At 54.0% G+C, this 22,270-nt stretch overlaps 10 protein-coding genes across 10 annotated transcripts; 5 read left to right on the plus strand and 5 right to left on the minus strand.

Moving 5' to 3' along the window:
* Window positions 1–363: 363 nt before the first annotated feature.
* On the plus strand, window positions 364–1,168 carry VTJ04DRAFT_9689 (uncharacterized protein; the record flags this gene model as incomplete). Its single annotated transcript, XM_069368263.1, has 3 exons — window positions 364–519; window positions 593–906; window positions 976–1,168. The coding sequence occupies 3 exons, from the start codon at window positions 364–366 to the stop codon at window positions 1,166–1,168; spliced, it is 663 nt and encodes a 220-aa protein (XP_069214425.1).
* Window positions 1,169–3,062: 1,894 nt separating this feature from the next.
* On the plus strand, window positions 3,063–3,542 carry VTJ04DRAFT_9690 (uncharacterized protein; the record flags this gene model as incomplete). The annotated part of the gene is made up of 1 exon (XM_069368265.1): window positions 3,063–3,542. One exon carries the CDS (start codon window positions 3,063–3,065, stop codon window positions 3,540–3,542), a length of 480 nt encoding a protein of 159 aa, XP_069214426.1.
* A 1,294-nt stretch (window positions 3,543–4,836) lies between these two features.
* On the minus strand, window positions 4,837–7,069 carry VTJ04DRAFT_9691 (uncharacterized protein; the record flags this gene model as incomplete). The annotated part of the gene is made up of 9 exons (XM_069368266.1): window positions 4,837–5,067; window positions 5,178–5,303; window positions 5,369–5,420; window positions 5,485–5,593; window positions 6,022–6,051; window positions 6,136–6,182; window positions 6,231–6,346; window positions 6,407–6,862; window positions 6,932–7,069. The coding sequence occupies 9 exons, from the start codon at window positions 7,067–7,069 to the stop codon at window positions 4,837–4,839; spliced, it is 1,305 nt and encodes a 434-aa protein (XP_069214427.1).
* Window positions 7,070–7,829: 760 nt separating this feature from the next.
* VTJ04DRAFT_9692 (uncharacterized protein) lies at window positions 7,830–9,907 on the minus strand (the record flags this gene model as incomplete). The annotated part of the gene is made up of 2 exons (XM_069368267.1): window positions 7,830–8,363; window positions 9,590–9,907. 2 exons carry the CDS (start codon window positions 9,905–9,907, stop codon window positions 7,830–7,832), a joined length of 852 nt encoding a protein of 283 aa, XP_069214428.1.
* Window positions 9,908–11,727: 1,820 nt separating this feature from the next.
* Window positions 11,728–13,026, plus strand: VTJ04DRAFT_9693 (uncharacterized protein; the record flags this gene model as incomplete). The annotated part of the gene is made up of 1 exon (XM_069368268.1): window positions 11,728–13,026. One exon carries the CDS (start codon window positions 11,728–11,730, stop codon window positions 13,024–13,026), a length of 1,299 nt encoding a protein of 432 aa, XP_069214429.1.
* A 619-nt stretch (window positions 13,027–13,645) lies between these two features.
* On the plus strand, window positions 13,646–15,596 carry VTJ04DRAFT_9694 (uncharacterized protein; the record flags this gene model as incomplete). The annotated part of the gene is made up of 2 exons (XM_069368269.1): window positions 13,646–13,750; window positions 13,812–15,596. 2 exons carry the CDS (start codon window positions 13,646–13,648, stop codon window positions 15,594–15,596), a joined length of 1,890 nt encoding a protein of 629 aa, XP_069214430.1.
* Window positions 15,597–16,816: 1,220 nt separating this feature from the next.
* VTJ04DRAFT_9695 (uncharacterized protein) lies at window positions 16,817–17,332 on the minus strand (the record flags this gene model as incomplete). The annotated part of the gene is made up of 2 exons (XM_069368270.1): window positions 16,817–17,162; window positions 17,223–17,332. The coding sequence occupies 2 exons, from the start codon at window positions 17,330–17,332 to the stop codon at window positions 16,817–16,819; spliced, it is 456 nt and encodes a 151-aa protein (XP_069214431.1).
* A 461-nt stretch (window positions 17,333–17,793) lies between these two features.
* VTJ04DRAFT_9696 (uncharacterized protein) lies at window positions 17,794–18,914 on the minus strand (the record flags this gene model as incomplete). The annotated part of the gene is made up of 5 exons (XM_069368271.1): window positions 17,794–17,876; window positions 17,961–18,003; window positions 18,198–18,288; window positions 18,358–18,496; window positions 18,563–18,914. 5 exons carry the CDS (start codon window positions 18,912–18,914, stop codon window positions 17,794–17,796), a joined length of 708 nt encoding a protein of 235 aa, XP_069214432.1.
* A 594-nt stretch (window positions 18,915–19,508) lies between these two features.
* Window positions 19,509–20,943, plus strand: VTJ04DRAFT_9697 (mitochondrial 37S ribosomal protein mS35; the record flags this gene model as incomplete). The annotated part of the gene is made up of 3 exons (XM_069368272.1): window positions 19,509–20,211; window positions 20,304–20,593; window positions 20,671–20,943. 3 exons carry the CDS (start codon window positions 19,509–19,511, stop codon window positions 20,941–20,943), a joined length of 1,266 nt encoding a protein of 421 aa, XP_069214433.1.
* A 58-nt stretch (window positions 20,944–21,001) lies between these two features.
* VTJ04DRAFT_9698 (uncharacterized protein) lies at window positions 21,002–22,255 on the minus strand (the record flags this gene model as incomplete). The annotated part of the gene is made up of 2 exons (XM_069368273.1): window positions 21,002–21,199; window positions 22,154–22,255. 2 exons carry the CDS (start codon window positions 22,253–22,255, stop codon window positions 21,002–21,004), a joined length of 300 nt encoding a protein of 99 aa, XP_069214434.1.
* Between the last annotated feature and the right edge of the window lie 15 nt (window positions 22,256–22,270).

Genomic DNA, 22,270 nt, shown 5'->3' on the forward strand with positions numbered 1-22,270 from the left:
TTACCGCCCAACTATGGCCGTCGGCAGTGCTTCGCGCCTTTCGGGCCCTCCGACCTTCTTGAATGCGCAAGACTGATTCGTGGCTGAGTTCGAGTATATGCGTGGCTGGCGTTAGCCTCAAGCACAACGTGGCAGGGGATCTGATCTCCAAGCGCGCGTTTGTTTGGCAACATGCACTCGGCTGCGCCTCAGCCCCAACCCAAGCCAAATGCAGCTACCAGAGCGGATGATGTCTCAAGATATATACCTCGCAGAGATGAGGTTCTTCATTATGAGATGCCAAACATCTTCAACACATATTCATCTCAGCGTCATTCCATATTATTAATATCATAATAATAAAGAGGAACAGTTTAATCCATTATGGAGATCCTGGAGAAAGAATGGAAATCCAAATTCTACCTGCGCTTGGTGTCAACAATGTCGATGCTCATCATCGGCGCCCTAGCCACCTCACTCGCCGTTAACAGAAGAGTAAAATACATGGAACAGTACGGCTTTATCGTCCTCGTCCCAGCAGTACGTTCTGACCCTCCTCCTCCCCCCTCACCCAGACCCTTCCCGCAAGAAAACTAACAGTCCCCCCTTCCAGATATCCCTCACCTTTATGTGGAACGTAGCCGAAGTCAGCGTTATCTTCAGCCAGCGCGACCGTCGCGGGATCCACCCCCTCGCCATCACCTTCATCGATCTCTTGATCTGGATCGCCTGGGTGTTTGTGTTGCTGCTCTTCGGCATCAACGGCCTTGCCAGCAGACCTGGTGAATGGATCCACAACTACAGTGGGCTTTCCAAGGACGTCATTGATGGCTTCGACGCGTCGCGCGTTACGCCGGCGGACAAGAAGCTGGAGACGGAGATCAAGTTTAAGGGGGGTGCAATGTTGGCGCTTATGGCGGTTATTGCGTGAGTTTCTCTCTTGATTATACGGTGGTAGTGTTGAGTCAGCATCTAACCCTTGAATTTTGTCCGTAGTATCATCCATTTTTGGCTCTCCATCATGGGGTGCTCTGAAGCAGACACGCGCAAGTTCCGAATCAAGCGCGTGTCCAGCAAACAGCCCGTCAGCACGTACCAGCCACTGGGCGATGCAGAGAGCCAAAGGGGAGCGTGGGAATCGACGGAGTATGTCGGGGCATACGAAAGCGGCGCACCGCGGTATAGTTGAGGGAAGGAGTTTGGTAATTTGCCATGTTTGCAATATAGATTTGCCGAAACATAATAACACACCCAGTCCTCCATGCCCAATTTTTGGATCCATAATTACCACCCTAACGCCAGTATTGCTCGGGCTGATCAAAGACCAGCCTCACCCAGTCAATCAGGGCATCATCGGTAGTATTTCCTGGCCTGGGGCCAGTTCTGCCCGTGCCCTCCAGCCTGTCAATCCGCCTGTTAACGTTGGCTCCCCTGCGGATCTCCTCCTGTAATTGCTGGAGCCGCGGCCGGTAGTACGGATCGTCACACAGACACCAAGCAATCAGTCGGAGCAGTGGAACGCTGACTTTTCCTCGAGCAGCTCGAGGGTTTTGCCGGTTCCTCTTGAGCAAGAGGAAGCCGCCATAGGACCATACACGAACCCAGCGGCGTCCATCATTTCTCGGCTTCTCTGAGTAGTCTTGTATATCGATGTCACGATTTCGAGGTACTCCGTGTAAAACGGCATCCCCTTGACGGTCACGAGGTGGATGTGGAATGAAACTGTCTTCCCAGCACTTATCTTCCGGATCTGGAGCAGGAACGAAGATGCGTGATGGATAGGGAGGCCGCGGTGGATAACATTCGGTAACCAGCGAGAGCATAATCTGCCATTACATGTAAGTCATTTTCTGACAAAAGTATGAAAACCTGGCCGGCCTTTTCAACTTACGAGCCCTATCCCGAAGATGTTGGTCGCGTAAGCTTGATCTATGTTGCCTGCTGTCTTCGTCATTTGCCGAGTCCAGATGTTAAAAGGGGCCACGTTATTAGGGAGGTAATCCCATTCCAAGGAGAATTGCTCCTGTTTATTGACCTTATTAGTGCAAGTGGATCAACATGCTCTGATAGAAAAACAGGACATGAGAGGTGTGATCATGGTAACAAGAGGAATCCTCAACTGAGGAAAGACGGGACCACCATACTGGGATTCTGTAGTCATCCTTCCCAGGCAATCGTATCTTCATGTACATGAAATTGCTGGTGTTTCTGCAGTCAGCATCATATCAACAATGCCTTCATTCGGGGACGGTGCGCTTCGACGGTCTCAAAAACCAAGGAGTCTAGGTACCTCATCGCCATCTTGAGAGGAAAGATTTCTCTGGCAAGACCAAAGTCTGAAATCTTCATAATCGGCATGATCCCATGATCTGTCTGCTCGTTCACTTCTCCGACGAGAACTATATATTTGTCAGTCTTGTTATACAAAGCAAAGAAGATGCACAACATGTACATACCATTTTGAGGATCGAGATCCATATGGACTACATTAGATCTCCTGTTGCGATGGCACCGATCTCCTGGCACCTCGCCACGGTGTGGTGGTGGCCCTTCGTAGGTACCTGGGTTCTCCCCTGGAGGGTATTCCATTTCAATCACTCCCCTAACCACTAAAAGTTGTATCAACAGGTTAGTTAAGGGCGTGGATCTCTCAACACCTTGGTGGACAACCACTAGTCAGTAATCAGGAGATATCTCACAGCAGTCGAATATGCGCCACAATGCTTGGTCTTGGTATATCAGTTAGCAATGGCTGTAATAGGACCATGAAACTGTCAAGGGCAACTCAATATCACAGCGTACCATAACAAGTCAGGTTGTGTGGATTTGGTTGAGGTCGTGTTTTTGACCTGCGCAAGACCACCAGTGCCTTGTATAATGAGCCGCGCTGCGCATACTCAAAAAGCATGGTATCGTCTACGTCAAAGATCCAGTCGGCAGCCCCGGGAAATACAAGTATCGGTGGCTGGATCATCGGAATAGTCTGGATGATGTGCATGGCACCTTGGAACCTCTGTCCGGTGGGCGTGTTGGCTCTGATTAGATATCTTGCGTGGGAATGTGGGTTCGACTTTGACAGCAAGATGAAGGCTTACCTCCGTTATCCTCCTTTCTCGCGCCATCTGCTCAAGTGTGACTGGATTGTCCCCAAATGTGCACTTGGCGATAAAAAGCTGTCCAGGTGGCCTGGGCCTCTGAAACAAGGCGACGACGCCTTGCCCCCCAAAGGCTATCGGCTTCAGATAGTGCAAGCCACGGTACCTTCCTATCTTTCGAACCATGTGGAGCAAACGTCGTCGTTGAAGATTTGCATGTGCCCGTACACGGGGGAACGCGGCGGGGTGCGGTGTAAGGTTTGCTATGGTGTTAAAGGGCCGACGGGGGAGGCCGAGATGCTGGACACCTGGATACACTCCTGGAAGTGGCACTGGGTAGTTACTGTGAGCGCTGACGGGAGCATGGCCTGGCACTTGTGCAACCAAACCGCCGGGGGGTCGGCCGATGGGATGTGGATGCTGGCGGTACAAAGCGTACTGGAAGTTGAGGAACTGCGGTGCTATTAGGTACGAACCGAAAAGAACGCGATATGATAATTCTGGGTAATATATCATAGAGCATAACTAACCTGTCGGATGTCAGCTTGTACTGGACGAAAGTCTGGCCGAGGAGGCTGCCGAATCTGTCTTGGTCCTGCTCCCGCCATGCTGAAGTTGCGTGAGATTCAGGCGTCGAGAGGAAGCGTCCCTGAAGGAGGTAAGCGTTGAGGCTTAGCTAATAGGTACGAACTGAACCGTTGAATGACCTGATGCGGAGACCAGCAAGGAGCACAACTCTCAGGAGGAACCTGAGAAAGGCCGGGAGGTAGATGCTTGCAGGAAACTCGAAGTCATCACGCTAAAAAAGATAAACGGGGAAGCAATGTCCGATGGGCGCTTCCGAATGAGGAGGATAAAGCGGAGGTAATGGGGTGGGGGGAGACAATGGAAGTGAGGGTGGCCTTTGTCTTTAGTTTGGCAATAACCTTGGGACCTACCGAACCCAGGTAGTTCCTGCTCTCATGAAAAAGAAGCAGATACATGGGGAAGTAGTCAGGACGTTATTGGTGTTCCAGGTGCCCCGACTTCCTGGTGAAACTCTTCGAGTTGAATTGTATAAGTTTTGGCCGAACCTAAGGTAGTTAGGAGACCGTCTCTCAGCTGAAATAAGTTCCCATTAAGATGACTTTCGGCCGTACGGATACCCTAGATTCAAGAGATTATAAGCCCGACCTAGGGAGATCAGGGGGCACTCGTTCGAAAGATAGCGTGACGGTATTCGGGTTGAAACGATCTTAAACCTCTACGGCCTTCGCTGTTACAATGTGTGAAAAGGGGTGTGGTATGGTATTGTACCTCCTAGTATGGAAAAGAGATTACACAGTGCTAAACAGTCTTCCGGCTTTTGGGAGTCTCTTGTTAACTACAAGGAAATAGGGAGGTGAGTAGTTCAGGTCTCAATCAACTATCGTTCCAGCCTACGTCTTATACACACGCATTGAATTCGCCGCAGCTTCCTACAAACCAGTCCAACTCCCTATTAGCCCCCCATGGAGTCATCACCTCCAGTAAGTTGTGGGCATATCGAAGACTTTCCTCACCCACCGAGCCAACCTTCTATCTACGGCGTTCCCCCGCCTACGCCCTTCCATCCCAGTGCCTTCAAGCCTATCAATCCTCGATGCCCTCGCCCCGTCGTGAATTATGTCTACCAATTGACTCAGCCGCGGCCGGTAGTACGGGTCATCGCACAAACACCAAGCAATGGTGTGTTTCAGCCTGGCGCTGAGGTTTGCTATTTGTGCTCTGGGACGATTTCTACCTATGCGCATGAGAAACCCTCCGTAGGACCACACGCGAACCCAGTTTTGTCCGTCCGGTCTTGGGCGGGGATAGTGGCGTCTATCGGGGTCTGGCGCTCCTCGTTGGCCCACAAAGACGGCATCGCCAGCGGGATTTCGTGCCGGATGTGGAAGCGGCGTGTCGCTTGGGTGCCAGCCCTCGTCTGCTGGGGTTGGAAGAGGCACCCATATCCGTGAGGGATAAGGAGGGGCTGGCGGGTAGCACTCGGTAGCCAGAGCGAGCATTATCTGTGGCAACGAGTGAGTTCCATGTCACAATGAGTGTTAAGGAGATACTCTTGGGTGTCCCCGGGATTCTTACCAGGCCGATTTGGAACACGTTGTTTGCAGCGCTATAGTTGCCGGCCGTCTTGGTCATCGTCCGAGCTACGGGATCATATGGGGCACCCCAGCGCGGAAGGTAGTCCCACTCCATAGAGAATTGCTCCTGTATCGGAATTAGATCATCTTGCTTGTTGTCTTAGGGACCTTTGGGAAATGGGTTTGCCATACCGGGGTTGGAAAGTTAGATTTGCCTTGACGCCGAAGCTTGTACATTCCATGACTGGTTTCCTTGTTGTTAGCACCATCTCTGTGTCCTCCACCTTGGGATAGAAAGAAACACTCACTGGGTCCTGAGTTTGTTACGCCCGATGATTTCTGCGCAACCAAAGTCGGAGATCATCATCCGTGGAACAATCGCGTGGCCGTTCTGGACGTCTACCTCTCCCACGAGGACTGTTTCATGATTTTAGCACATGTCATGACGTGGGCTTTGTGAGTGCATGTTCTTCTTCAAATATCGGGTACCCAGGGGGAAAAGAGGACAAGAAGGGATGGCAAACGCCTAAAATGGGGTGCAATCAAGAACAACCTTGAAATGGGGCCACGAAGGAGCTCTTACTATTTTGAGGATCTAAATCAAAATGCACCAGTCTGGTCCCGTTTACACGACGCGGCCTATCGGGTGGCACGACTTCACGCATTTTCTCACCTCCTGCTTGGTATAAATCGACGTATCTGTTTGGGGGGAATTCAAGTGCAATCACCCCCCTGACTACTATTGTCCACTCGTCAGCTTGGTCCACACCAGAGATATATTAGTTGATCTGGTCCGGAAACAAGGACATGGGGGGTTATTATGAGAAGGAATATTCCGTGCTTACAGCAATCAAATATGCGCCACATTGGCTGTTCTACAAGAAAATGCAGAGTTAGTAAGTAGAGTAGGGTCAATGGTAAATAGATCCGTGCGAGAACATTTGTATGAATATGCTTACCGTAGAAGTCAAGGTTTGCAGGAACAGGCAGTGGCCGTGTTTTCGATCTGCAGACAACAGACAAAGCTTTGTCCAGTGAACCACGCTGCGCATACTCGAGAAGCATGAAGCCCCTGATGTCTACCTGATCGTCGCTCCACGGTCCATTTGGGTTGTTGACTGGATTCCGGAAATAAAAGTGCTGGACGACATGCATGGCATTTCGGTACATCTGCAGGCATAGTTGTGTATTAATAATAGGATTGTCTAGATGGCTTGACGTGATTCCTACCTTTATCATATCCTTTTCATACTCCAAGGCTCGAGCCGCATCCCCGTCAGTATCGATTGTGCACTTGGCGACGAAATCCTGATTCTGCCGTCGGCGAGAGAAGTGGGCAGCAATGCCCTCTCCTCCCCAGCCGAGTACTTTTATAAAGCGCAGACCATAGACATGGCCCATTTTGAATTTGAGCTCGCGGAGTCGCCGCCGAGGATCACCTGTACCCATCCGCGGTGCAGCGACGATATCGTCATGGGGATCGAGGGTTGTGATTGTTGTGTCTGGAGTATTGGGTAGGTTGAGACGCAGAACGCCCGGATACATGCCTGCGAGTGGTACTGGGTAGGCCGCAAAGGTGCCGACTGTGTTGGCCTGACCGGGGATGATGACCTGCAAGTTGGCGTTGTTCTGGTCGCTGACAAGAAGTCCATGCTGACGATATTGGGCGTATCTGAAATTGAGTTTCTGAAACGTCCACGGTTAGCTTCAGGACAGAAAACACTAGGCCCGTCGATGACGAGGAGCAAGACCTACAGGCTGCCGTTCTAAACGTTTAGTACGTTCGGCCGCAAACTGCTGGGGATTGCCAAGATTCAACTGAGGAAAAATTGGTGGAGGCGGCGCCTGTCCAGGTGGTGGTGGCGGCACCTGTCCTGGTCCTAGTCCTGCCATGTTGGATTCGCGTGGGTATTGTCTGAGTGGTGAGGTTACTCCCTGGTAGGCGTTGCTGGATAGGAATCCTCACTCAAGCGGGAGTGTTGTGAGTCGAGCGAAAAAGGTGAGGTTGCTTGACTTGATGTTGAGCAACAACAGGGTGTCCGAATCTCGGAGACAAGGAACCTAGTTTTCAAGCCTCAGTTATGATATTTGCAGCAATACGGGGGAATTCGAGTTTGCCTGGCAAGGATTTTGCGGGGGGAAGTACATGTTTGGCGAATGCTTTCATTGTCTTCATAAGGAACAAAGGGGGAGCCAGGTGGCAAAACACAAAGTGACGTAGGGAGTTCTTTGTATGGGTCCGGAGTAGGACGTTTTTGTGGCTAATACTTCGTATTAATACCTTCTGGATGAAACTAAACAAGGCAGTAATTACCAGACAATCCAAAGCGAAGGAAGGAGTGCAGAAAATAGAGAAACCATGCAGAACAACGGAAGTAGGAATTAGAGAGGAAAAAACGGCAACCATGCCGAGGGGGGTTCTGGAATGGGATCGAAGACTAGCAATCATGTTATGAGCTGCAAATAATATTATACCTTAATCTTGGTGATGCCGCTATTGATAGCCATTCACCCTATATAACGTGATGACGCGGAACAGAATAGTCATATGTATGTATCTAGTCCAGGCACTCGATTAATGGCCTGATCAATGCTCCCTAAGATTCCTCCACCCTTCAAGCAGTAACAAGCAGTAGCACTCCATCATTGTCCCTCAGTCCTTATACCAATACTCCGGCGGCCGGTCAAACACGTACCCGACCCATCTCTGCATCTCTCTATCTCCCAGATTCCGCGGTCTGGGAGCCGTATTATTGCTCTCCTCATGGCGCCACCGGTTCCGAGTCATGTGCTGGACGATAATCCTATTCAGCTGCCGGAGCCTCGGCCGGTAGTGCGGGTTATCGCACAAACACTGGGCAATGAGCCGTCTCAGATCTATACTGAGATCGTGAAGCCCGATCGCCGAGTCGCGGTGCAGCAAAGACGCCCCGTAGGACCAGACGCGGCGCCAGTTCTGGCCCGCCTGTCCCCCTGGGGGATGAGGGTACCGTCGCGCATCGAAATCATAAGCTTGTCCCATCTGTGCCTGATTCCAGACGGCGTCGCCGGCGGCGGGGGGCACGGAATTGGGGTGGATGTTCCGGTCGTCGTCATCCTGGTCGTTAGGATCCAACGGAGGGATCCAAATGCGCCCAGGGTATGGAGGCGTAGGGGGGTAGCACCCTGTGCAAAGGCAAAACATGACCTGAGAGGGTGGGCAGAAGGGTTTATGTTAGTTGTTTAGTGCCATATCAAGGGGTTGATCATAACTGTGACTCTCTTTCTACCTACCAGGCCAATTTGATACAGGTTCGTGGCCCAAGTATACCTCGAGGCCACACTTGCGAATTGCCCTCTCACGTGGTTTTGGGGACTACAGCTTTGTGGTACAAAATCCCACTCTTCGGTGAATTGCTCCTATTCAACACGTCAGAGAAACGTCGGAAGACAAGGCCTTACACTAAACGGTTTCTCCTCACCGGTGTATAGAACTGTTTCTTAGCTATGTTGCGTTGTTCGCGCATCCTCTTCCTGCCCACCACGCGGAAGCCTTTGTATTAGCGCACCGATCAACCTCTTATATCTTCCTTACTGGCACATTGTCATGTTTCTAGTAATAGGAAATAGCCAAGTACTACTTACGCACGTCGTAGCAGAGCCGGTGTGAGCTCCACCGCAGTACCAAAATCACCAAGATGAAAACACGGCATTATCCCATGAGCTGGCGGGCTACTCTCCCCGACAAGGACTGTTCGTTGTGCGTAAGCATACACTCAATTCGACTGGTTCAAGGAGAATTGGAGTGGACGTACTGTTGCAAGGATCAATATCAAAATGGACAATGTTTGTCTTGCTGACCCCCGGTCCATCTGGTGGACATTGTTCCTGGACTGAGACCCCCTGGAGAGAACCTTGCCCGAGACCGTATAATCCTCGATGAGTGTCCACGGGGAATGCCATGGCTATAAGCATTTCACGACTGCGAAGAGCCAATAAGCACGCTAAGTCAGCCATCTTCACATCTGGGAATAAAAGAAAAATAATAAGGGGAAACCGGAGAACAAGCTTGCCCTCGGAGCAGTGACCCTAGCTGATGACCACTTACGGCAGTGAAAAACACTCCACAAGTACTCTTCCCTCCAGCCCGGTCGCCGGTATCTTTCGGACGTGGCCTTCCGGCGGCGATTTTTATTGACGACGGCGATAGCCCGATCAAGGGACCCTCGCGGGAAGTATGGAAGCAGCAAGATTCCATCGACGTTCCTTACCCGTCGACGCAAGCCCGGCCGCGTAAGAGGGGGCATAGGTACCGTGGACACCACATGCATAGCGCCGGCATGTCTCTAATACGGACGGCGTCCTGGTTAACAACGGGGTTCTGATAATAATAAATTTACACGCAACAATTCGATCAAAGAGGGATATAATTACCTCCGTCATCAACCGCTCGTCTCGGACGACCTCGTCGTATTCCTCACCGGGTTCCAGGGCACATTTCGCAATGACATGGTTGCCGTTCATCTGAAACAACGATACAACGCCGTTTCCGCCGTAGCCAACTAGCCGCACAAATTGGAGGCCCCGGCCGAGTACAAGCTTTCGGCGAACAAGGTCGAGAGCGGCCTGGACCTCTCCCGTCATCCTTCTGCGACCGCGAAGCCTATATCGGGGGATGCTCTCACGGTCATGGGCGTCAGTCAGATCACCGCCAATGCCCTCGCGCGAGACGCCGCCATAAACTCCTGGCATAACATGTTAACAGGTCTATCCTTTCCCCGTGAGGCTCGGAAACTCATGGTGAGGTAGAATAAAACTGCCTCCTTAGGTCTTACCCTGAATAGGATGTGGATACTGTGTCGGGTCATTAACTGTCGCTCCATTTGTGTTCGGAACGATCACTCTGTCCTCGTCGGGGTCCAAATAGTCCCAAGGCCCCGTCCCCCGTTGCCTATATCTTGCGAAGCGGAAATTTTGTTCCTGGCATGACGTGGTGCATTCTTAGTATCTGTTGTTTGTACGAAGTTACCTAGATAACCACGGATTGTGATAAACTATAATTACCTGTTGGAATTGCGGCTGATCAAGGTTCTCGGACCACTCGAGTGAGTCGTTTGAGGAGCTTGACATTGTTATTACTCTTAGGGAGCGTAAGCAGAGGATTGCCTTGGTGGTTGATACAGGGGAAGAAATGCCGCACAACTGTGGAATTCTAAATAAATGCAGCAGTATTGTTCATGGATTGGACTATGTGGTGAGATAATGTCGGGAGGTTGGCAGCCCTGGCAACACCCCAGAATTCCCGAGCAAGATTCGAGTAACACAAATGACGAGGAAACGGAGCGAAATGAAGTCCAAAGGCACTGTTTGGGTAGGTGCCAGGTAGTTTGTTGTTAAGTGGCAAACAAGTTCAGGCAAGAAAGACTTGCTTGACAAATGAACAAAGGGGAACGGACGCTCATGGCAACGGTATCGGTCAATCAATCTACGAAACAAAGGGGACACCTAGAAAGGCCAATTCCAAGTGCAGGCCGCATTGATCTCATCCTGTGAACATGTGGATGTGCTGAACTGGACTCTGAGAGTAGCATCTTCGGTCTTCAACTTGGCGATCCCCTTGGCATTATTGTGGTATTGTTGATGATATTACCCCCTGAAGTTTGTTGACTCGGGGAATACTGGTGGCCGGGCAACCACTCTCCGAAGCATCACTTACTATGACAGGATATGGCCGGTTTGGGCCTGAGTCTGGCTTAGTCAGCCAGCCTCAGTTCTCAGCCTCCATCTCTGGCGGCCCAGATGGCCTACCTGGCGCCACCCCTCTCTGTGTATATATTCAGGGCTTCCGGGCCCTCTGGGACTCAGATAGTTTCTCAGAAGAATTCAACCGCTTCCTTCACTTCATTCTGCATATGCCATCGTTCAGGTCTGGGCTCTGACTGTGTCACACTTACACATGGCCGATGGCGTTGCTGCTAATGCTGCTATTATAGTCGCTGGCTTGTAATCCGCGGCACAGTTATCCTGCATCTCAGACGGCCCTAGTATTATGCCAACTTTTCTAAAGATTGTGCTGCTTGGCCATGTGTTGTCGATTAATACCTCTGAAACTTGAAAGCTACCTTGGTCAAGTCAGCGTTCCTAAAGGCATCTGGCAACATCCCTTTCCAATCCAAGAGCAATGACATCAGATCTCTCGGCATGGTTGACCACGGCGGGTTTCGTCGTGGTCTAGGCTTTGATAGATTGTTGGTATTAGAGAAGCGTTTCGTCCTACACCAATCCACCTGCACCAGTAAGTATGTACCTGGCAGAATAAAGAACGGAGCTACGGAGTAGGACTGTTCCAGCTGAGTTTGCGTTTAGGTTTTCATTTGCCCCTCAAATGATGCGGCATCCAAACCCAAAACGCAAGCCACCGCTGCAGACGATAAGAAAACTGAGGCCTGCCATTTCATCTTATTTTTTCTCCACACTTGTTGGATGTCAAGCAATCATCCATTTCTCGTAAACGCAAAACCACCAGCATCTCTCTTTTGCGTCAAGATTGCCTGTAATAGACACCGCCGACCATGTCATTTGTCCCACCCGCCGTCCTCGGCCACTGGTCGTACTCGGGCGACTTTTACGTCACCGCGAGCGGCAACAACCATCACCGCCGCGCGACCATCCCCGAGATCAAGGCCACCTTTGACGGCACCGATGGCCTCGGAGACCGCCCCGGGCATTGGTACGAAGCGCAGCTGCTTCATTACGGCTTGCCCCCGTCCAAGACCAAGGGGACGGCCAAGATGCGGCTCCACGATGCCTTGAAGGCAGGACAATTGACCGTGCCGGCGACCGTACTCAAAATCGAGGCCGACCTCAAGAAGGAATGGGCCAAGCGACAGCGCGAGGCGAAGAAGGCCGCCAGCACGCCTTCTACACCGGCTCCGGCCACCGCGCCGACGCCCAGCTCCAGGAAACGCAAGGCCGACGACAATTCGACCGGCAGCGCTGTAAAAGAAGTGACGGCCAAACAATCTGCAGCGAAAAAGGCCAAACCGTCGGTCGCTAGCACCGCAACCTCGGCCCCAGCAAAGAAGGCCAAAGCAACTCCGAAACCCGCAACGGCAGCCTCCGCTCAAGCAGTCCCAGCGACGCAGCGCAAGCAGACCGCGCGACGCGGAACCTCGTCAACCCCAGCGCGCAAGTCAGCCTCCGCTTCGAGGGCCACCGCTGCACCAGAGCCACCGAAACCGGCGCGGACGAAGCAAACCGCGCGCCGTTCCCAGCCGTTCAACCCCGCAGCGGTCGAGAGCCGCCGCCCTGCTGCCCCGCCGCTGCCGCAACTCGACGCCACGCCGGCGCAATGGGACGACTTCCACGAGCCACCTCCGCCCTATTCAGAGTTTCCCGACGAGGGGGACGGCGGTTACAATAGCATTCCTCACATCAACAACAACAGTCATCTCCCGCCGCTTGGCCTGCTTAACGGCCGCTACAAGATCCAATATCAGCCGACCTCTCCGGTAACCGATGTTGACCAAAGCAGGTCGCACCTCGTCTTCACTCTCGACGGCAGCTCGCTGTGGGGGTATTTTGAGATCGGGCCGCTGCAGGGAATGATGTACATCCCGGAGAGGCCGTGGGAGTCGTCGCGCAGGGAACTGTCATTTGAGTGGCGCGGGGTGGATGATCAGGGTGTTGACCACGGGGCTGGGCTCGGGGAGGATGGCAGTTGGGTTGCGTTTCTTGGGGATGGGCTGGTGGAGGGGGAGATCATGTTCTACAGGGATATGTTGCAGTTTGATGCGAGGAGGTTGGCGGGACAGGGCACGAGGAGTGAGATTTCGGTGTCGGAGATGAGGAGGAGGTGGGATCAGATGTGAGGATGGGGGAGGGGATATGTTGGAAAGATTGTCTGGTTACCTAGTTTGTGGATTCATATCTTGCAATATCTCGCACTGCAGGCGTTAATGTCTAACGGTGTTGGAGTACGTCCTCAGCGCGCTCTGGGGTGGACATGGTGGTGGTGACGTCACTGGACCTGACATGACAAGGGCCTGAGCTCTGGGCTGGAGCTGTCCCCTCAACAAGCACCTAACAACCACACAATCACAGCCTCGACACACTCAAATCTCAACACAGGCACGACGCCAGCGGCACACTTTCAAGATCTTCCAATCTATTCACGATAACCCCTTTTGCCAATTTCCTAGGCTTTGGCGCAATGTCATGCGAAACACATCCCCGACTTACACCGAACCCAACAACCAATCAGAGGTCTGGGCAATGTTTGGGCACAGCTTGCGTTGCTGCCCCGCAACGAGTAACCCCTGAGCGAAAGGCAACCCCTCCATCCTCCAGATCCCTAACCTGAACCCTCCCAACATCAGCTTGGGCTCCATCCAACAACAACACCACCTCGAAACACCAAGCCGGACATTTCACAATTGCTCGTTTTCCAACCTCGTCCTGAGATTCCCACCTCCGAATCCGACCCCGGCCATGTCGATCGAGCTCGAGAAGATCCTGGCAGCAGCTCCCGCAACCACGCGGGGCCAGCCAACCCAACTCTCGGCCGACTCCAAGGGCCAGCGCATAGCCTATGCCGTCTGTCTCTCCTCCTCCTCTGTTCCTCAGATGACCCCTTCACCATGCTAACCCCTCCCAGTCCGGCAAGTCCATCTTCCTCCGCAACATCGACGACCCCTCCATCAGCAAGCAGTACACGGGCCACACAGCCACCACCACCGTCGCCAAGTTCTCGCCCTCGGGATTCTACGTCGCGTCGGGCGATGTGACGGGCAAGGTGCGCGTCTGGGATGCCGTCGAGGCCGTCAACACCAAGGGCGAATACCCCATCATCTCGGGCCGCATCACCGACATTGCCTGGGACGGCGACAGCCAGCGCATTATTGCCGTCGGCGACGGCCGCGAGCGCTTCGGTCACTGTATCACCGCTGACAGCGGCAACAGTGTCGGCGAGGTCAGCGGCCACAGCAAGATCGTCAACGCCGTCGCCATCCGCCAGCAGCGCCCCCTGCGCGCCGCCACCGTCTCCGACGACAACACCATGTGCTTCCTCCACGGCGCCCCGTTCAAGTTCAACAGCAAGGCCGCCGGCCTGCACAAGGGCTTCGTCATGGGCACCGCCTTCAGCCCCGACGGCAGCAAGCTGGTGACGGTGGGCGCGGACAGGCGCATCCAGCTGTACGACGGCAAGACGGGCGAGCCGACCAAGCAGATCGGCGAGGGCGTACACACCGGCAGCGTATTTGCCGTCAGCTGGGCGCAGGACTCGAAGCGTTTCGTCACTGCTAGCGCCGACCAGACGGTTCGTGTGTGGGATGCCGAGTCAGGGGAGAATCTGCACACGTGGCGCGTCGGCGAGGAGGGCAGCGTCAACGTTTCTGATCAGCAAGTTGGTGTCGTCTGGCCGCACGGCAGGTCCGACGGTCTCGTCATCAGCCTGAGCCTCAGCGGCGATCTCAACTATCTCAAAGAGGGCAGCGACAAGCCCTTCCGCGTCGTCCAGGGCCACAACAAGACCGTCACAGCCCTCGGCGTCGGGTCCGAAAAGAGCCCTTCCGGCGGCTCCCCAACCATCGTCACCGGCAGCTTCGACGGCCGGGTCGTCAGCTGGGACATCTCCGCCGGCTCTGGGACCGTCGTCGAAGGCCAAAGCCACTCCAACCAAGTGACGCATTTCACCTCCGCCTCCTCCGGCCAAACCTTCTCCGTCGGGTGGGACGACACCCTCCGCACCATCCAAACCTCCACCGCCCAATTCCTCTCCAACCCCGCCAAACTCCCCTCCCAACCCAAGGGGATCGCAACCGCCACATTCGGCGGGCAATCCTACATCCTCGCCGCCCTCACCGACTCAGTCGCCATCTACTCTCCCAAAGACGGCTCCCTCCTCCACAACCATCCGACCGCCTTCCCGCCAAGCTCCATCGCCGCGCACGGCACCACCGTCGCCGTTGGCGCCGCCAACGCCCCGGCAATCCACATCCTGTCCCTCTCCCCGGCCTCCTCCCCTCCCACCTTGTCTCTCACCCAAATCATCACAAACACCTCTACCACCCTCCAATCCATCTCCACCCTCACCTTCTCCCCCTCCGGTGCTCACCTCGCGGCGGGCACCGCCGCCGGCAAGATCCTCGTCTACAAGTCCGCTGACTGGACGCTCGAAACGGACCGCTGGTCGGCGCACACGGCGCGCGTGCTGGGGATTGCGTGGAACAAGGCTGGCACGCATGCTGTGAGTGGCGGGTTGGATACGCACGTGCATGTTTGGAGCCTGGCGAAGCCAGGGGCGCGGGTCAGGGCGGCGAACGCGCATAAGGATGGGGTCACGGGGGTCGCGTGGATTGAGGTGGATGGGACAGAAAAGGTGGTGAGTGTTGGTGGAGATTCGGCGGTGAAGGTTTGGGGGGTGAAGGGGGTGGCGTAAATGTAGATGGAGGACGGGGAGGTGATGGTATTGGGGTGGTGGAGGATAGAGAGGGGGTGGGATGAGAAAGTGGTTTGGCTCATGGCATGGCTTGAAGGGGAAGATGTATAGATGGATGGATGGGTTTATATTGTGGTGGAAATAAGCAAGCAAAAGGCCACCAGTGGCCTGGTTTGAAGACGATCAATGACATGAAAATGGAATAAACTTAGACCATACTATGTAGCTATGTCCCTATCGAGTGGGAGTTTTGCCTCAAGTCTTGCCATCTGTCCCAGTTTAACTTCCAAGATCGAATACCTCCAGAGCGACCTAGGTCTCTATATCTTGCCTAACGGCTGTCCAAACAGCTGAGCCCAATTAAGCTCATCAATTACGGGAGGTATGTGTAGATAATGTAGCACAGCGTCTCAAAGGCAACCCTCCCGGACTCAAAACCGAAGCAACCCTCTGAGGTGTCTGCAGCAACAACAGTCTCTCACCTGTGTCACATACCCCGCTCGCTCTACAAAGACAACCAGCTTTGTGATGATGATGCTAAGCCTGTTGTATACTATTGATAAATGAATGCTCTAATATGAGAGCTCCTCTGTGCTGGTGACAACAACCTCTCCACCACGAGAGCCCCTCGGCGTGGACAACCCCTTTGTGGTAACAACCTTCCCGCAATGAAGGACCCTCCGCCAAGATAACCCCTTCACAATGAGGAACCCTTTAGAATTTCAGGAAACTCTCAGCCAGGGCAACTACGCTACGATGATGTGTGATGATGAACCCTGTGTCATCGCAAACCCTTTGGAATGACGTGTGAAGTCGGGAGAAAAGGAACTATATAACCCCAACCCAACAATCCTTCCCAACCCTGTCCCCTTTGCTCCTCGACAAATCACCACCTCGTCATGCCGAGGCGCTCTCTAACCAGAGAAACAGGGCGAAGAACCTCTTGAACCATTCCTGCCTGGGCTGGCTGCCTGATTACCACCTCCCTTCAGGAATACATCCGCTCGTCGGTGAGGATGGCCACCTGTGTATGCACAAGAGCCAAGCCTGCCGAGGTAGGTAGATGGGTGTTTGTTTTCCCTCCCTTCCTATCAGCCCTCGCGGAGGAAGATGAGGTGCACGGCATCGCGGCGAGACCATCCGCGACGACAGCGGCGACGACAGTAATAACGACAGCATCAGCGGCGGAGGCTGCAGCAGCGACAGGTTCGCCGGTGGTTTCATGGCCCCCTTGGGTTGGCAATGATCTTTGTAGTCCGGGGGTTTGCTGCGAGGAGTCTGTAGGAAATGAGGCGGGTAGTCCGTCGCGGCAGCCTGCTGGTCACAGTGGCGTCGGCAGCCGCTGCGGCCTTGGTTGAATTATTCTCATCGGTGGCCACCACAGCCACAGGGTCAGCACAGGCTCTTGTACGCCTGTTGGGGGTGTGGAAGGTGTCCTCCGCAGTAGTAACGAGGTACACGGCAGGCAGCATAGCACGCAGCATCGCGGGAGGTCCGCTGATGACCGTGCTTGGAGAGGCTTTGCTGACAGGAAGGGTGAAGGCCAAAATAACATCGGCACCGGTCCTGTTAGAGCTGTTTACACCGTTCGTGACGCTATTGGGGGACAAAGTTCACACGGTCCACGAAGCCGGCCACATGGCAGAGCCGTCCTGCAGGCGTTGCAGCACCCGCGCAGCAGGGAGCACAAAAGCTTTAGCAGCAACGAGGGCACAGTAGCAGAAAGGTCGCAGCATAGTCCCTGGGGCCAAATGTAAAGGCATGAACTACGGCGGCCATTAATGCCGTTCATCCTGTTTACAAAGTGGTTTATGGTGAACACTGCAGCGAGGTTCAAGAGAAAGTTACCAGCGGGAATTCAGGTAGAAACAAGCGCCGCAACAGCCCCGTTGGTGCCCTTGGGCATCAGGTTTGGCGAGGAGCAGTAATATGTGGATGGCGGATTGTGTTCGTCTTCTCCAATACGTGCTCTGGTGAGTATTAATATCATTAATCGCAGTGCTGCTCCCAGCACTGTTCATGATGGGAAGTAGCACTACAGGCACGGTGAAGCCGATCGGCTGTGCTTCCATCGCTGCTCTTGAACAGGAACAGGGTTAAGTTCAGGAGCAAGCAGTGAATCGTGGCCGTAAACGCATTCCTCAAGACGGTCATGTCTCTCCGCCAGGGTCGTGGCACCTTGTAGCAATCCGTCGAATTAATCGTTAGTAGAGACCTTGCGATCGAGTTCTTCAACCAAGGTCGGGCATGGTCTTTGACAACTCATCATCGCATTGTTGCCTGTATGGTAAGAAGGTTAGTTTTTTGCTACTCTAGTGTTGAGACAAAAGAACAAAGCATAGTTTACAACGGGAATGAACGAACCTCCGGCAATATTTTTGTAGCAGCCGCGGCAGTAAAGAGCGCACTGGAAGCGGCCGTATCGGCCAGGTTCCCCTCACTAGCATTTCTTCCTGGCTACCTAGCCGAAAGACATTGTGCTAGTAGTCCTGGCCATCGGGCCCGGGTTGATCTTCCCCTCTCCTTGCTGGGCAAGCTGTTTCATTTATAGCAACTCAGCACCATCCAGTCGAAGAATGTAACTCGCTCAGCTTCAGGAACAGGAAAAGGTGGCGGACAGAACGGCGGCAGGTTGTCGAGGTCATCTTGGGCGATCCGGAACATGACACGATCGACGGCATCTGTGAGGGCCCTGTGAGAAAGTCAGCATGGGACAAGAACTGGATGTGGAATAAGTAAGTGCAATGTGAAAGGTGCTTACCCAATCTGTCCGTGGATGGCCGATCCATCCTCTTCCAACATCTCCGCCAGCTCCAGCTGATGGTTGTCCATCAATGTAGGGTTGGCAACCACGATAAGTGGCGCCCCGACGGCGAGCACCTCTCCCACCGTCCCAGTGCCTGATACGACATATTAATTCACATGATCTGAACACACTAATCAAGGAGAATGAGACAAAAGCTTACCGCCATGTGAAATGACGACACCAGCAGGCCTAACACCCTGCTCACCCCGACAAGCAAGAAGGTATGACTCCATGTCGTCTGTGTAGCCAAAGCTACGAACACAAATGCCATGACGCTCATCCTCACTTAACGTCGCCAATCGCTCCTCAAAGGCCTTCAGGTCAGGTCCACACTGAACATCCATGGTGGTGAAACCATGGGCAGCTAGAGATTCAAGGAACTTTGACGAAAGAACCTCTTCCAAGAGAGAGCGGAAGCCAGCTGTGGCGCCGATGGTCACAAAACAACGACGCCCAGGAAGAGTCGACACAGAATGCCCAACGTCTTTAGGTGGGTCGGAAATGTTGGCCATGGTGATGGATGAAAAAGGACGGGAAGGTCGTTGGGTGTGAGGGGATTGATGAGCAGGAGGAAAGAAGGGGAGTAAAACGTAAGGAGTTTTGTGGTGTTGAAATATCGAAGAGAAATCTCACAGAGAACAGTCTCGGGCAGTGTCTGTCTGTTGATGTTGTCGTTGCTGTACATTGTGTGAATAGCGATGGCCAAGGCGATAAGATCTCGATAAGCCGATAAGGTGGGCGGTAAAGAGGTTAAACCTCGGAGTTGTGATCGTTTTTGGAAGGTGGGGTCTTCCCCGATGTGGGACACCACGTTGTCGAGGTTCTGGCTTGGCTTGAGAGACGATAATAGCCAAACCACATTCTAACGGGTCCAATTCAAAAGACACTGAGCCCCAATGGTAATCATGCAATGGAGATGTGAACATTTCGGTGGCTGGCCTATGGAAATTGGCTCACTCAACACCCAATTTGGTAATCTAAGTGGTTACACCCCATGGGAGAGCTGGACGGGACTGTATAAGTGGAGCCACAGGTGGCGGTGCATGTGGCTGGTGCTGTCCCGCCAATTGCATCCAACACCCGAACTCCAAATTTTTGGCTTGGTGATGCTCCGACTCCGAGCCCCGAGTCCCCGAGTCCCACGTTCGGCCATCGGCAGCCGTGTCAACCCGGTCAATCCGCCGACCCCAACCCCCAACCTGCCCGGGAGCATGGCCACCCCAACCAATCTTCTCCGGCTGTGTCTCCGGCCGACCAGGAGACTTCCCAGTCTCCGCGCCATTTCCGCCGCTCAGCAGCAGCAACAAGCCCAGCAGCGACTCCTCCCCCTCCCCCTCCCCCTCCAACGACGCCTCTCAACCACTCCATGTCGCCGCGATGACGCCGAAAACGACGCTGCCGAAAACGATGCCGAGGAGCAAGAGATCGAGCGCATCTACACCAACCCGGGGCAATACCTGCGGGACGTGATCCGCGACGAAAAGACCAGCGAGCAGCAGCGGCAGGTGGCCATGCAGCTGCTCGACGACTGGAACAAGATGCCGGCCAACACGGCGCGCAACTTTGACGAGCTGAGCCAGGAGCTGCACGAGCTGATGCGGCCGCTGCGGGAGCCGGCCAAGGTGGGGAACCCGGCGCGGCTGTTTTGGAACGAGGACGAGGACGACCCGGACCTGATCACGGACGAGGTCGGGGAGGATGATTTCGAGGAGGACGATATCATGGCCGCCGCCCACCCCAAGCTCGAGGAGCATCGCGAGTTCCGAGAATATGCCCGCATCGCGGTGTGGGAGATGCCCTTGTTGGCGAGTAAGAGACATCCCACCCCGAGACTGGTAGAGAGGGGAAGGGTGTGACGATGCAAGCAGTGCAGAGCGGGAGACTGATGATGAGAAAAACAGAATTGGCGAAGCAATTCGAGCCGCCCGCCGCGGACCAGGTCCTGCGGTTCCGCTACACGACCTACATGGGCGAGTTCCACCCCGCCGACAGGAAAGTGGTGGTGGAATTCTGCCCGGCCGACATCCCCGGCCTGACGGACGCGCAGCGCCTCAAGCTCAAGAAGCTGGCGGGCGCTCGGTACAACCCGGAGAAGGACATTGTCAAGATGAGCTGCGAGCGGTTCGAGCACCAGGCGCAGAACAAGCGCTACTTGGGTGACATGGTGAACAAGCTGATTCAGGCGGCCAAGGTGGGTTGGATTTACACAATTGCTGCTCTTCTCCACCAAAACTTCAGACGCTGACAGAAGCTGCCCTCTCTCTCAAGGACCCCGCCGACATGTTCGAAGACATTCCGCTCGACACGCGCCACCACACTTTCAAGAAGCAGATCCGGTTCCCTAAGGAGTGGTACATGACCGAGGAGCGCAAGCAACAGCTCCTGGAGCAGCGGAAGCAGGCGATGCTGCTGGACGAGGCCAAGAGGAGCGCGGGGCAGCTGGTGGACGGTCAGGAGATCATCCAGGCGGTGCTGGCCCCGCCGCAGAAGGTGGAGCAGAAGGTGCCTGTGGGTGGGAAGAGGTTACGGCTTGGTCGGTAGTGATGATGGATGGCTGCGAGGACTAGACTAGACTTGAGGCGGGCTGCGGAATCTGGGACTATGTCGAGCTGGGCTGTGTGGGGTGAAGTGCGATCGCATCGCATTCGCTAGGTACGACTACTGTGAGACCGAGAAGCAGGTTGGAGATGGCGTGTCTTCCCCGCATTCTCGGGCAGTTTGTCGCCCCGGTCAGCTGGACCCGGCCCGGTAGCTGTCTTCCGGATGAGGCATGTCGGCTGGTGTACTTATTTGATGCCTATCCGTGTACTTGTACATGATGAAATGTTATAGATGTTAACAGCGGGGCTACTGTGACTCCTCTGTTGGAGATATTCCGACGAGTGGTGCACTCATTGCAGTTTGGATATCAAACAAGACGCCCTAGGTTTCGTGACTTGGGTTGAGTCTCCTGTTCTCCTACCCAAGATGGTGTTTGCGCAAAACCGCGTAGACTCAAGGACCTGACCTATCTGGCAGTCCCAGCAAGCCAAACCCCCTTCTCCGCTCTGAACATTCTTATACAAGTCCGGCAGGTATATATTCTGTAGGATGTATTTGATGCGCAAGCTGTCAGCCACAAACGCCACCAATGCTCTTCTGGTGATGTCGTTGGGGAAGTCGGCTTTGCTGTTCAACCTCTCGGAGAGGTGACTTTCATGTGCTCCAGAACCGATGCGACGTGGCGTTGCAAGCCGAGGCACCCCTGCACCTAAACGTTGACTTGGCGCGCCAAGCATTTGGAATCTCATGAGACAAACGGATGTGAGAAACACAATAGCTTCTAGCGACATAAGAGAAAGCAGACGAATGGAATCTTGTCAATTCGCCAGGAAAAGAGGGGCGGTGGGGAGATCTGGCTTATAAGTCAGTCGTATTCTCAAACTGGAGATTTAATTCCGAAACGCCACCTCAAAAAGACAGAAGAAGAAGAGGAATAAGATGGGCGATGGATGTTTTTGTCAACGGCGCCCCGCATCTTAGCACGATGCTCCCCCAAACTGGGCAATTCCAGATGCAGCCAAGTTCCCGGACTCGCCTCCGCCATGCCTCGGTCCATCTGATCCAGGGGTCCATCCATGCTCGCAGTCCGCGGGTCTCAGTAAGGTCCACGCAGCGAGCAGCAGCCCACTTTCACATCCACATCGAGAAAAAAATAAAGGCCAAACGGGATCGGGACGATTCCGGCCTGCATCCTACACCTCGTACATACATATACGTAGTATGAAGACTTGAGCGCGGGGTCATCTTCCGTCACACACTTCTTTCCACTCTTTTTCCAAGTTTCTTCCGACAATACCTGACCCCCCTTCATTCACTCTCTCCTTCA

Source organism: Mycothermus thermophilus (assembly GCF_041956435.1).
Source record: "Mycothermus thermophilus strain CBS 625.91 unplaced genomic scaffold VTJ04scaffold_7, whole genome shotgun sequence".
Taxonomy (NCBI): Eukaryota; Fungi; Ascomycota; class Sordariomycetes; order Sordariales; family Chaetomiaceae; genus Mycothermus; species Mycothermus thermophilus.